At 61.5% G+C, this 13,792-nt stretch overlaps 1 protein-coding gene across 2 annotated transcripts; it reads right to left on the bottom strand.

Moving 5' to 3' along the window:
• Nucleotides 1-7,541: 7,541 nt before the first annotated feature.
• METRN (meteorin, glial cell differentiation regulator) lies at nucleotides 7,542-12,429 on the bottom strand. 2 transcript variants are annotated; one of them, XM_054643861.2, is made up of 4 exons: nucleotides 10,679-12,429; nucleotides 9,301-9,722; nucleotides 9,125-9,184; nucleotides 7,542-8,614 (listed from the first exon to the last, which is right to left on the bottom strand). In XM_054643861.2, the coding sequence occupies exons 1-4, from the start codon at nucleotides 10,762-10,764 to the stop codon at nucleotides 8,298-8,300; spliced, it is 885 nt and encodes a 294-aa protein (XP_054499836.2). In that variant the 5' UTR covers nucleotides 10,765-12,429; the 3' UTR covers nucleotides 7,542-8,297. The 2 variants fall into 2 exon arrangements, with proteins under 2 accessions (XP_054499836.2, XP_077042944.1); XM_077186829.1 differs by having other exon boundaries at nucleotides 9,301-12,429.
• Nucleotides 12,430-13,792: the final 1,363 nt, after the last annotated feature.

Raw genomic sequence — 13,792 nt, 5'->3', positions numbered from 1 at the left:
GGGAGCGCGGCCGGGCGCCTTCCGCCGGGACAGCGGGGACACCGGGGACACGGGCCGGGCACGGGCACGGGCACGGGAGGGACACCGGGGACACAGGAGGGTCGCGGGCCCGGGGAATCCGCGCTGCCCTCGCCCCCGGGGCTGCAGGAGGGGCACAGCCGGGAGTGGAGTGTGCGAGTGTGCACAGGGGTGTGCGTGTGTGTGTGTGTGTGTGTGTGTGTGTGTGTGTGTGTGTGTGTGTGTGTGTGTGTGTGTGTGTGAGTGTGTGTGTGTGTGTGTGTGTGTGAGAGAGATAACAGCTGTGTGTGTGTGTGTGTGTGTGTGTGTGTGTGAGAGTTTGTGTGAGAGAGAGAACAGCTCTGTGTGTGTGTGTGATAAGAGCTGTGTGTGAATGTGTGTGTGAGTGTGTGTGTGATAACAGCTGTGTGTGTGAGTGTGTGTAACAGTTCTGTGCGTGTGTGTGATAACAGCTGTGTGTGAGTGTGTGTGTGTGTGTGATATCAGCTCTGTCTGTGTGTGATGGCAGCTGTGTGTGTCTCTGTGTACGTCTCTGTATCTGAGTCTGTGTGTGTGTGTGTGTTTGTGTTTGTGCAGAGCTGGTTTTGCTCCAGGGCAGTTCTGCACGGTTGTTGTGCACACATTTGTGTGGAGCTGTGAGTGGTGAATGGCTGTGCACTGCTCTGTGTGTGTGTGTCTGTGTGTGTGTGTGTGTGTGTCTGTGTGTGTGTGTCTGTGTGTGTGTGCCTGTGTGTGTGTCTGTGTGTGTCTATGTGTGTGTGCCAGCTGTGCACAGCTGTCGTGTGCAGGGCTGTGCTGCTGTGTGCTGTGCACGATGGGCACGTGTGTGTGCTGGGAGCAGCCATGTGTGTTGTGCACAGTTTGTGTGGATGTGCAGTTGTGTGAGCTGTGAATGACTGCAGCTGTGTGTGTGTTGTGCACAGTTTGTGTGGGTGTTTGCACAGGTGTGCAGTTGTGTGGGGCTGTGACTGCAGCTCTGTGTGTGCAGCTGTGTGTGGCTGAGCGTGGCTGTGTGCAGTGGTGAATCATGGTTCAGCTGTGCACAGCCAGCTACAGTTGTGCATGGCTGTGTGTGTCTGTGCTGTGACACACAGCTCTGTGTGTTTGTGCAGGGCTGTGCACACTCCTGTGAAGGGTTCTGATGGCTGCATGTGCCTGTGAACAGATGAACACAGCTGTGTGAAGCTGTGGGTGGTGTTGTGCAGGGCTGTGAGTGGTTGTGTGTGTGCTTGTGCACAGGTTTGTGCTGCTGAGCACGGGCCTGCAGGGCTGTTGCAGCTGTGCATGGGTGAGCAGGGCTGTGTGCATGGTGCCCAGCTGTGTGCAGGTGTGCATTGCCATGTGCAGCTGTGCCCAGCTGTGTGCAGGTGTGCATGCCCCTGCATGGGTGTTGGCACTCCTGCTCAGCTGTGCATGGATTTGTGTGGGGTTGCTGCTTTTGTGCACAGTCCTGTGTGGGGTTGTGCATGGTGGGGTGCAGTTGTGACCAGCTGGGCACACCCGTGTGGGGCTGTAGGGGCTGTTTGCAGCTGTAGGGGCTGTGCACACCCGTGTGGGGCTGTTGGGGCTGTGCACACCCATGTGGGTCTGTAGGGGCTGTTTGGGGCTGTAGGGGCTGTGCACACCTGTGTGGGGCTGTTTGGGGCTGTTTGGGGCTGTAGGGGGGCTATGCACACCTGTGTGGGGCTGTTGGGGGGGGCTGTTGGGGGCTCTGCACACCCATGTGGGGCTGTTGGGGGTTGCTGGGGGCCATGCACACCCCTGGGGGCTGTAGGGCTGTGCTGTCTCACCCTGGGCCTTTCCGGCTGGAGGCAGCAGCGACTGTGGGAAAATTCCAGGCGTTGGGAGGGGGGGGCAGCCAGGCCCCGCAGTCCCTGCCCAGCCCCAATTAGTGACACCCCCCCCCAAGCAGCCCAAACGCGGGAACAACACTGTCCAGAAGGGCACAAAGGGCACAGCCCCCTGCCAGAACAGCCACATGTCACCAGGGATGCCCCGGCTGTCACCTCTCCCGCTCTCTCCTCAGCCTGTGGGTCAGTATTTGGGGGGTGTGACCGTGTTCACAGGGGTCCCAGGATGAGGGAAGAGATGAGGATCTGACTCCATGTTTCAGAAGGCTTGATTTATTATTTTATGATCTATATTATATTAAAACTATACTAAAAGAATAGAAGAAAGGATTTCATCAGAAGGCTGGCTAAGAATAGAAAAAGAAGGAATGATAACAAAGGCTTGTGGCTCGGACAGAGAGTCTGAGCCAGCTTACTGTGATTGGCCATTAATTAGAAACAACCACATGAGCCCAATCCCAGATGCACCTGTTGCATTCTACAGCAGCAGATAACCATTGGTTACATTTGTTCCTGAGGCCTCTCAGCTTCTCAGGAGAAAAAATCCTAAGGAAAGGATTTTTCATAAAAGATGTCTGTGACAGTGGGGTTTGCTGAGGGTCCCCCTCCAGCCCCACATCAGGTGTCCCCTGAGAGCCTGGGGGGCCTGGTGGCCCCCATGTCCTTGCCACAGGACCTCCAACCCCATCACGTGCCTCGGTGTCTGTGGGGCTGTTCCCAGGGTTGAAGAGACCCCAGCCCCATCCTGGAAATGGCTTTGGGGTATAGGGAAGCAGAACTGGGGCCTGGGATCCCTCCTCCTCAGTGCTGCAGAGCCCCTCTTTGGGGAGCTGTCCCAGGCAGGAGGGTTCCTGCTCCCACCTCCCCCTGATTTGTGGGAACGGAGCGGGAGGAGGATGCACACACAGCTACACACGTGTTCTACCCTGAACACACGGCTCAGGCACCAACACCAGCCAGACCCCATTAATCACATCCCCAGAGCAGCAGTGGGGCTCCAGCCGGGAGCTGAAGCCGCCCCCAAAACACATCCCAGGGCTGCTCCCCCCCAAGGGCTCGGCGTGGCCAAACCGGGGCTCACGGGGATCACCCCGATTTTCCGCTTTCTGCTCTTTCTTGCTGGCAGGTGGAGCTGGTTAAAGCAGAAAATCCCGGGAAATCGGAGCCGGGGGAAGCCGGGGGGCTGCGGAGGAGGAGGAGGAGGAGGAGGAGGAGGAGCGGGGGGAGGATGGTCCGTGGGGATGAGCCGCTCCTGGAGCCGCCCGAGCGGTGCTGCAGAACGAATTTCAGTATTTCAGGAGGAAATTCCCGGGCAGGGCTGAACCCTCCTCGCCGGGCCCCTGGGTTTAGCAGGGGATGAAAAACGCCAATCACTTGTTTTTAAAATTTTAAAAGTTTAATAGTAATAAAATGGTTATAAAAATAGTAATAAAATTAGAGTAATAACAATTTGGACAATTTGAATTAGGACAATATGAGATAACAAATACAAAGAGTTACAGATGTCCGGGTACCTTTTTCTGGGCAGCACGATTAGGATTAACCCTTAAAAGCAACAGCCTGTTGCACAGTCATACACCTCATACATGATGCATAAATTCCATTCAAACACAGGATTCTGTCTGGTCATCCTCAGCTTCTTCCTCTGAATCCTAACAGCGCCTTCAAGGCGGGAAGAAGTTCGTTTCTTCTAATAAGAGAGCAATAAATTCTTTTTCTCTGAAAGATTCAGGTGTCCTGTGGCTGCTATCTTGCTGCGAGTCCTTTTTTTAAAAAAAGTATCCTACATAGCACAGTTTGTATTTTAACAATTTTTATAACCTAAAACTATATTTACCACACTACTTAAGACAATTAATACAGTAATTAATTAATTACTTTCTAACACAACACATATAATATTCATTTGAATATTTACAAAAAGCCAATCATAAAATACACTCATTTTTCACACTGGGGGTGCCCGCTCCCCTCCTGCCCTGCCCCGGGGTGCCCGCAGCATCTCGGAGCGCCGGGACGAGCAGGTGGCCGTGCGAGGGGACCGGGTGCGATGTGTCACTGGAGCCAAAGAGCTTTTAATCCTCCTCTTTCCAGGGCAGCTTCCCCCGCCGGGGCCGCGGCGGCTGCAAAGCAGCCCCGAGCGCCAGGAATTTGTCGCTATGTGCTGGGAACGCCGCTTCCCAGCAGCTGTCGGCAGCCGGACGCGGGTGAGGGGCCGAGGGGGCCCCGCTGCGGGCCGGGGTCGGCTCCAGGCTCCGCATCCCTCCCTGGTTTTGTCCGGGTCACAGGCTGGGGCTGGAAGCAGAGCTGATGCCAGGATTTGGGGTGCAGCACTCGGGGGGTGTCCTCAGAGTGATCGGGGTTTTGCTTCTCCTCTTGCCGAGGGCTGTGGGGTGGAGCTTCCTCCAGCCCCAAGGTGCTCATCCTGACCCTCTGGGGCATCCTGGACCCCACGGGCTTCATCCTGAGTTTTAAAGTCCAGAAGAATCATCCTGACCCTATGGGGTAACCCTGAGCCCCAGGGGTTTTATCCTGAGTTTATGGGGCTTCCCCTGGTCCCAGGGGCATCATCCAACCCTATAGGGCATCCTCAAACCCTGGGACCTCACCCTGACCCTGTAGGGCATCCCTGAACCCTGGGGACCTTATCCTGACCCTGTTGGGGAACTCTGAACCCCGGGGACATCACCCCTGACCCTGTAGGGCATCCCTGAACCCTGGGGACATCACCCTGACCCTGTTGGGGATCCCTGAACCCCAGGGACCTTATCCTGACCCTACTGGGGATCCCTGATTCCCGGGGACATCAGCCTGACCCTGTAGGGCATCCCTGAACCCCAGGGATGTTATCCTGACCCTATTGGGGATCCCCTGATCTCAGAGGCACCCCCGAGCTCTGGGGTGCTGCCGGCAGGCTGGGCAGGCTGCCCGGGGGTCCCCGGGGGTCCCCACTCGGTGCTGGGGGCCGCAGGGAGGGCTGAGCCGCCTTTGTGGCTCCCTTTGTGGCTCCCTTTGCGATTCACACGTTCGGGCTTTCATCCGGCAGCCGGGAGGGAGGAGGGCGAAGGGAGCAGGAGAGGGGGGAGAAGGACTGGAGGGGGGAAATGGCGGGAAACGGCGACTGCCTTTGTGTGACAGGGATGGGGACAGGGACGGGGACAGGCGGCAGCGCCACCGCTCCGGGCTTTGCCATCCGATGTGAATGTGTGAATGCCCACCCACGGCGCGACCGAAGGGCTGCACAACCCCCAGAAGGTTCTGGATCTGCGCTGTGGGTCCACAATGGGGCTGATGCCACGGAATGAGGAGCCCCAGGCACATCCCTGGGCACAGAGGGAGCTGCTCTGGGGCGCTGCTCTCCAAGGCTGCCCCAAAGCCCACCCCGTGTGGGGCAGGCTGGTGAGTGAGGGGGCTTTTGGAGCACTTCTGGCTGCATTGTCCCCATGGGGCCACCCTGCCCTGTCCTGCCAGGGTGCTGCCACTGCCCTCACCGTGCTCACCCCTCACCATGGTCACCCCTCCTGACCCCCCCAGGTCCACTCAGTGTCCCCACCCCTCGCCCTGCTGCCTCCCACAGCATTTTCCATCCTGTGGAGGAAATATTCCCCGGGATGGAGTTTGTCTCATTGTGTTTTCACCCTTCATGGCCTTGCTCCGTGCCAAGAGGCCGGGCAGGAATTTTGGCTGGGCCAGGGCTGGGCTCTGCTTTCGGGGAAATGCTGGGCTGGAGATCCCAGAGCTGTGGGATTCCAGCTGGCTCCCTGGAGCCCCAGGGAAGGGCTGTTAGCCCCAGCTCACAGAGGGGAAACTGAGGCACGGTTATCCCTGGGGTGCTCCCACAGGAAGCCTCGGTGGCCTGGCCGGGGCCCGGCGCCGTGCGGTGACAGCCGCGGGAAGCGACCCAGCCTGAGAGGGGCCAGAGGGCACCAAAACCAGCCCAAAAACCTCTGTGCCAGCAAACGAGCGTTGTCACAGCCCTTTCCGCAGCAGCACACCGAGCTGCTCTGGCCAAACAAACAGATGGGAAGAAAAACAAGAGGTTTTGCTGCCGGGCAGAAAAGCGCCGGATGCCTCTGGCGTTAAATGCCGGCATTTAGCCGGGAGGAATGTGGGGTCGGAGCAGCCGTGATTTACCCCCGCGCATACAGAGGATGCCGTGGGCAGCACAATTCCCTCTGCACCTCATTTATTGCTTTTCCAGCTTCATTTTTCCTCCTCCGCTGGGTTTCCCACTCCTTCCCCCTTCCCCCTGCCTCGCTTGGCTCCTGCTCGCTGCCAAAATCCAGGGGGATGCTGGCATCCTCCAGTGCCCAGCATGGAGATTCAGCCTCCCCAGGGCCAGATCCAGCCCTCAGAGCCCAGCCCGGCCCCAAAATGGGGCAGTAAAAAGGATAAAATCCAAATATCCAAGTATAAAATTGGCAGTAATGCATAAAGTAAGCAGCAAACTCTCCTCAAGGGAAAACATGTGTTGTATATCAAACCCACCAGGATCTTATCACAGCCAGATCATTCTATACACACACACATATAGATATTTATATTTAATTATGCTCCAAAGCCCACAGCATTCTTTGGAAACTTTTTTTTTGGCAAGGAAAAGCACATTGTGGTCAGCAGAGGCACCGAACACTCAGCAGCAGCTCATCCTGGCTGGTGATATTTGAAAAAGTGTAATTGAAACAAAATTGGAAAGGTGTTAAGTACAAGCAGACGTGGCAGGAGCTTTGCTTGAGAGGTTTGGGGGACTCGAGGGGTTTGGGGGGGCTCAGGGGCTGAGATTTCCTGTGCTGAGCCCTGTGGCATCACTGGTAGGGAGGAAAGGTCCCTGCCTGGGGGTGCTGTGCCCCATTCCCATGTCCCATGTCTAGGGGGGTTCCAGTGCCCCATTCCCATGTCCCATGTCTAGGGGGGGTTCCAGTGCCCCATTCCCATGTCCCATACCTAGGGGGGTTCCAGTGCCCCATTCCCATGTCCCATACCTAGGGGGGTTCCAGTGCCCCATTCCCATGTCCCATATCTAGGGGGGGTTCCAGTGCCCCATTCCCACCTGGGTGCCCCATGTCCCATCCCTGTCTGGGAGGTTCCTGTGCCCCATCCCCAGCTGAGGTTTCCTGGCTGGGGATTCTGTGTCCCTTCCCTGACCGGGGGTTCTGTTCCCCATCCCCGTGCAGGATTCCCACGTCCCATCCCTGCCCGGAGGTCCCGTCCCCCTCGGCATTCCCAGGGGGGCAGAGCCGGTGCTGGGGCCGCGGGGGCAGCGGCGGGGCGGGAGTGGGCAGGGCAGGGCTGGGATGCTGCCGCGGCACAATCGGGCACAATGAGGCACAATGAGGCCTTGTGGCCGCTGGCTCTGACGAGAATCAGTGCTGACAGCGGCTCCACCAGCAGGGTCACCCACCCAGCACGGGGCCACACGCCCCTGGTCCCCACACCCAGGGATACCTGGGGAAAGGGACCCCAAAGTGCCCCATGCTGGGGATTTCTGGGGTGCAGAATGTGCAAACAGCAATAAATCTCTCCATAGAGAGACATGTCCGAGTATCAGGGCTGTTTCCAGTCCCGTGGGAGGCAGGGTCACAGCTGGAGCTGGCACAGAGGGGAGCAGGTGGCACACAGTGCAGTGCCTGTCTGAACATCCTGCTCAGCTTGCTAAAAACAGGAGCCACACGCTACAAATACAGCTTAGTTTATAAAAAAGAAGTCACAAATTTGGTATCGTTATAACTTTAGTGCACATACGATGCCCCCCACCCCCACGGTCCAAAGTTCCCCGCGGCTGGCACGGCCTGCCCTGCTCACCCAGGGCTGCCAGGGACGGGTGGCACTGTCACCTCTCCCTGCTCCCGTGGCACCTTCCTGTGTCAGTGCTTTGGTCCTGCCCTGACCGTGCCAAGGACACCTCTGCTCCCCGCACCAGCCTTCCTCCCACCTCACCGCTGCCCTCGCTCCCTTCAGCTTCTCTCCTCTTCCTCGGCATCCGCCCCGCAGCTCCTGCCCGTGCCAGGGCCAGGCTCACCGCTGCCTGCTCCCCCTTCCACCCCCAACCTTACAGATCCATCTCCTGGCCCTTCCACTCCCTTCTGTGCCTACCGTGTCCCTGGACCGGCCACCACGGCCACCCACCCCGAGCCCTGCCGGGGTCTGGGGGTCCGGCCAGACCCACTGTGCCCACAGCACCCCTGAGCATGCAGCACCCCGCTCCCCATTCTGCTGCACCCCTCACCCAGGCAGCTCCCTGGGCACCCTGGGAAAATCCCTTCCCTTCCAGCAGGATTTCCCCAAACCCCCCAGCCTGCCGGCGGGTGCTGCCCCAGCCCAGCTCCGTGGCCAGGCCCGTGTGCCACGCTCTCTCCAGGCACCGTCCCCGTGTCCCCGGGATGCTCTCGGTGAGGCAGGACCGTGGTCCCCCGGCGCTCCCGGAGCCGCTCAGTCCACGGGGAACTCGCAGGGGTTCTGGTGCGTGCGCTGGGCCCCCCGGTAGATGCGCTGGAAGTCCCGGTAGCGGGGAGCGCAGCTCAGCCAGGCCTCCCCGAAGTGCAGCCAGCCCGTGAACAGGAAGGTGCCGGGGCCCGGGCGGACCCCGCAGCGCAGGGGGGTGCGGATGCTGCCCACGGGCCGCCCCGCCCGCCCGCCCGCCTGGAACAGCGGGAATTTCTGCCGGTGGATGCGCGTGGCGCTCACCCCGATGATGGATTCCTGCAGCTCGGCGTCATTGGAGACGCTCTGGATGCTGCCGCGGATGACTGTGGGGGGAAGGCGGGAGGGTGTCAGCATGGCCCTGTTCCTGTCCCCACTGCCATCCACATCCCCTGCCTTGTCCCCATCCCTGTCTCCATCCCCATCTCCATCATTGTCCCCGTGCACATTCCCATCCTCCTCCCCATCCCAGTCCCTGTCCCCACCTGCATTCTCATTCCCATCCTTATTCCCCTCTCCATTCTTTTCTCATTCCTATTCCCACTTCTGTTCCCATCCCCATCTCCATCCCAGTCCCCATCTCCATCTCCATTTCCATCTCGATCTCCAACCCTGTTCCCATCCCCATTCCCATCCCTGTTCCCATCCCCATCTCCATCCCAGTCCCCATCTTCATCTCCATCTCCATTTCCATTCCGATCTCCAATCCCCATTCCTATCGCCATTCCCAGCTCCATCCCCATCCCCAGCAGCACTCTGCACAGCCCATCCCATCCCATCCCATCCCATCCCAGTGCCCCTTTGGGGTCCATGCCCCTCCCAGGCCCCTCACTCACCAAAGTCACTAGTGCAAATGGCCATCAGGATCTCGGTGTCATTGCACGGCCGGCACGCACCTGCGAGGCCAAGCACAGCCTGTCACCCCCCGGGGGACAACACCCGATCCAGCCCCTCCCCACCCGCGCGGGCACCCGGCAGGGCCAGGGAAACTGAGGCAGGGCGAGGCGCTCACCTTCATTGCTGAGGCTGGCGGTGGGCAGCGCGGGCCGGGCCAGCCAATCCCCCCGCAGCTCGTAGCGGAAGGCGGCGATGCGGCGGCTGATGTCGGGCTGCGGGGTGGCCTGCAGGAACAGAGCCACCTTCTCCTGGGGCAGCCAGCTGAAGCAGCGGGCGTGGGGCCGGGGGGCCTCTGGCAGCAGCAGCTCCAGCCCCCCCTCCCTCTCCAGGTAGAGCTGAGCCCCCCGGAAGGTGCCGCTGGGTTTGATGCAGGCGGTGACGCGCGGGGGGCTCCTGCCCTTGACGGCGGCGCTGGTGGGGGGCAGGCGGGGGGCCAGGCGGAGGCGGAGGGCCCCCGTGGGGTACAGCCACTCCAGCGAGCCCTCGGCACAGTGCAGGGACAGCTGCTCCACGCTGCCAGCCTCCTGTGACAGCCCGCTGTGGGCACAGCACCTGGTCAGTGACAGGGACCCCCAGCCCGTGTCCCCCCGCACAGCAGCACCCCGCACTCCCAAGCAGCCCCTCCACAGAGGTGTGCGGGATGGCCACAGGCAGAAACAGCACCGAACCTTCGATGACTTGGGCTTGGGGTTCAGCCACATCATTTTGGGGTGCCTGTGTCCCAGCACCTTTTGAAAGGAGCTAAGGGGCGGAGGGGGGCAGCAGCACAGCGCCGTTCACACGCAGTGTGGGCTCCCAAACCACCCCCGGAGTGGCCACAGCCTCGGGGTCACCTGTTCCCACTTTGGGGATCCCCAGGGGATGCTGGGGTCCCGCTCCCGCACACGATGCCCTGGATCCGCTTCTCTCCCGCGGCACAGGGGGGGACGGGCCTGGACGCCGGCCTGGGGGGAGCGGGGACTCTCGGGGGCTGCTTTGTCCCTGACAGGACGCTGGTGGCTGCGTGGCCCCCGTGTCCCCCCAGGCCCCCCGCGTTGGGCAGCCCCTCTGGCGGGCCCCGGCTCTTTGTTCCGAGTCCGGCGCCTTCGGGCGATGCTCAGGGCCCTTGCCGGGGGCCGGGGGTCCCGCCGGCCACGGGGATGGGATTCACGGGTGGGGGGCTCGGGGAGGGCGTCCCGGAGAGGCGCGGAGCCCCGCAGGGGGACCAGCATCCCTCAAAGCGGCGGGGAACCGCACCCAGGGCTGAGGAAACTGAGGCAGGCGCAGATTCCCAGCATCCCATCCGTACCCTCCCCACGGATGCGGGAGGGGTTCAGCCCTGAGATGGAGATGGGGGGGCGGGGAGAGCAGACTCCCCATCCCCCACGAACCTGCCTGATCCGGGGACCCGCGTGTGCCACCCCCGCCCGCCCCGGGCCGCTGCTCCCGGTGCGGGGTTCCCGGTGCGGTGCTCCCGGTGCGGGGTTCCCGGTGCCGGTGTTCCCGGTGCCTACCTGCCCCTCCAGCTGCACTGGTCCGCGGCCCCGCCGCCGATGGCCGCCCCCAGCCCGGCCAGGCACAGCGCCCGCAGCGCCCACATGGCCGCGCCCGCGGCGGCCCCGGGCGCCCGGCCCGGCCCGGCCCTGCCCGCAGCGCTGCCCGCACCGGGGCCGGGGCCGCGGGGACGGGGGAGCGCGGCCGCCACCCCGCGTCGCGCCCCGAACTTTCCGCCAATGGCGGCGCAGGGGCGGGCACGGGAGCCGCCCCCGAGGCCCCCTCCTCACCGCCGGGGGCACCGGCATCCACCGCAGCGGCATCCCCGGAGCCCCCCGGGGCCTCTTCGCATGGGGGACACCGGGAGGGGACACGGCTGAGGCAGGGGACAGGAGCCGGGGCAGGGCTGGGGTACCCCAGGGTCAGATCCACCCCCGCAGGGGAACCCTGAATTCTGTAGGCCCATGGCTGTGACAGCCACGGCTACAGCAGCCCGGGCTGAGAACACCCAAACTGTGCACATCCCAAACTGTGCACATCCCAAACTGTGCACACCCCAAACTATGCACACCCCAAACTGTGCACATCCAAACTGTGCACATCCCAAACTGTGCACATCCAAACTGTGCACACCCCAAACTGTGCACACCCACACTGTGCACACCCACACTGTGCACACCCAAACTCTGCACATCCCAAACTCTGCACAGCCCAGTCCAGGTACACCCCAAACTGTGCACATCCCAACTGTGCACACCCCCAGAACCTCCTTATAACCTCCCCCCATCACCAGCAGCGTCCCCCTCCCCACGGAGGCATTTTCTGACCGGGGGAGCCCAGGCACGTGGCACCGGGCCTGACACGGGGGTCAGGCACATCCGAACCCCGAATTCTCCCCCTCCAAACCTGGGGATTTCTTTCCACCCCCTCCTTTCCAGCCGCTATTGTGCCACCACTACAGACCACACCATTAATTAAGTTTCCATCCAGTGACAGCCCGCCAAAATGTTTGAAATAAACACGGAACAATTGGGATGGGATGATACAGGCCGGGAACAAAGTCCCCGGCCAGAGGGTGGAGCGGAATGGAAATGAGGGATTGTAAATTGGGATGGTGGGAAGAAAGAGGGGAAGGGGGGAAGGGGAGGGGGACGCAGGCGGGGAGAGGAGGATTCACAGCCCTACGGCCATGAAATGATGCTGAAAGAAGTCATGCTGCTGGAATCCGTGGAAAATGAGGGGCCGGAGGGGCAGTGGGTTAAGGTGGAGCGGGTCGGGATGTGGGGGTGTCGGAGGGCTGGGCTGGGGGTCGGGTGGGCGGCTCTCTACCCGCTGGCCCCCGTGCTGAGCCCACCAGCTGCCATCAGGGCCTTGCCGGGGTGGCTGGGTCGAGGGTCTGGCTGTGTCCCGGAGGTCACAGAGACCCCAGCATGGCAGGGACGCGGTCCCAGAGCCGGTCCGGTGACACGGAGAGGGAGTGGAACCGGCCGGACTCGGAGCTGGGCAGGCAGGGACCCCACCAATGGCTTTGGCCAGGTGCCAGGGGCAGGGTGACACCAGGGGCAGGGTGACACCAGGCACTGGTGTCCCCACCAAGGACCTCTCCGCACCGAGACTGACCCCCGCGGTGCTCAGCACCCTGCAGGGATGCTCCCTTGGGATGCAGGGAGGTGGCACACGGTGCCACCGTCCCCGCAGGCACATGGCAGTGTCTGCCCTAATGCCAGTGCCCCGGGGTGAGGCTGCGCCCCTGGCCCCCTCCACAGCCCCCGACCCACCTTAACTGGGTGTTACTGGAGAAAGGCCGGCAGCAGCTGCTCCAGCAGCCCGGGTGGAGCAGGGTACGGGGCACCCCCGCGGTCGGGGCACGGCCATCGGGGGGTCCCGGAGCCCCCTCGGAGCAGCCACCGCAGCTGGGGCTGAGCCGGGGCGGGCGCGGCTCCCGCAGCACCCGCAATGGTCTCAGCCCTGCGGGGAGCCCGTGGGGTGGCACCGCCGGGCACACAGCGAGCAGCCAGCCGTGCCCGCAGCTCGCTCTGGTGGCCCCCGTGTCCCCTGGCCACCTCTCCTTGTCCCCGTGGCACTGGCGAGGAGGGAGGGTCCGAGCTCCCCGAAGCCGCCGGGCCCTGCCGCGTGTCCGCTCTGCCCCGGGGCCGCTCCGGGATGCTCGGGCTCGCAGTGCCCTCTGGTGACCGCGGCCACGGCCGCTCGGGGACCCGCTGAGGGCTCGGGTGGGACTGGGGAGCGGAACTTCAGCTCATCCCCCAGGACCTCCGAGGAGCGGCCGGTGCCAGCCCTGCCCTGGGCAGGGACATCTCGCACCGGGCAGGGCTGCTCCAGCCCCCGGGGCGCCCACAGCTCCTCCAGTTCCTCAGCGCCTCCTCCACAGCGCGATTCCTCCTTTTATCCCATCTAAACACACCCTCCTCCAGCTGAAAACTGCTTCCGCTTTGTTGGGGAAGATGAAACAGGAAAGCCTCATAAATATGATGGCAAAAGATTTTGAGAATATAGAAACTATAAGCGAGATTGAAATGAAAGCAAGCTTTGAGATACCTGAGTTACTGAACAACTAGAAAACAATGGCATGGCCAGCTGAAGGTGATCCCCTTCTGATGGAACAACACCCTCTGCCTGCAGACAGCTCCAAGGGTCAGAGCAGACCCTGCAGCTTGGCAGAAGGGGCCCAAAGAGGAGTTTATAGGGTTTAAAATGTAACACAGTATGGTAATGTAATGATTCTTATAGGCTGTATGTAAATGCTATAGGATTTGTATCTTGTATTAGATTGGTTAGTGAGAATTGGAATATTCAACACAGAAGAAGATTTATTGTATTGGAACGGGAACCTCGCTCTCTTACCCTCTTACCCTCTCATCCTCTCTGCCCCTCTCTTCTCTCAGGCCTGCTCTGAGCTGTGTTTGGCAGCTCCCAGCCGGGCCCTGCCCCCAGGCCCTTTGCAATGAACCCCAAGTTCCAAGCCCTGGCTGCAGAGATCTCTGTGCCTGTCCATCTCGACCATCCTACCCCCCGACACTCCTACACCCTTCTGCCTCTACAGTTCCTGGCCAAAGCCTCTCTGCCATCCTCCCAATGTCCCTTAGGTATCCCCAGGATGCCAGAAGGTTTCCTCC

The sequence above is a fragment of the Agelaius phoeniceus genome, chromosome 16 (assembly GCF_051311805.1).
Source record: "Agelaius phoeniceus isolate bAgePho1 chromosome 16, bAgePho1.hap1, whole genome shotgun sequence".
NCBI lineage: Eukaryota > Metazoa > Chordata > Aves > Passeriformes > Icteridae > Agelaius > Agelaius phoeniceus.
Note: the sequence above shows the minus strand (reverse complement) of the source record. Positions and strands in the feature narration are given on the sequence as shown.

Coding starts and splice junctions, on each gene's coding strand:
- METRN (XM_077186829.1), bottom strand. CDS start 9,889: ATGATGTGGCTGAACCCCAAGCCCAAGTCATCGAAGGTTCGGTGCTGT. Junction 9,185..9,300: donor CGCCAGCCTCAGCAATGAAG/GTGAGCGCCTCG, acceptor TTGGCCTCGCAG/GTGCGTGCCGGCCGTGCAAT. Junction 8,615..9,124: donor CATTTGCACTAGTGACTTTG/GTGAGTGAGGGG, acceptor TTCCCCCCACAG/TCATCCGCGGCAGCATCCAG.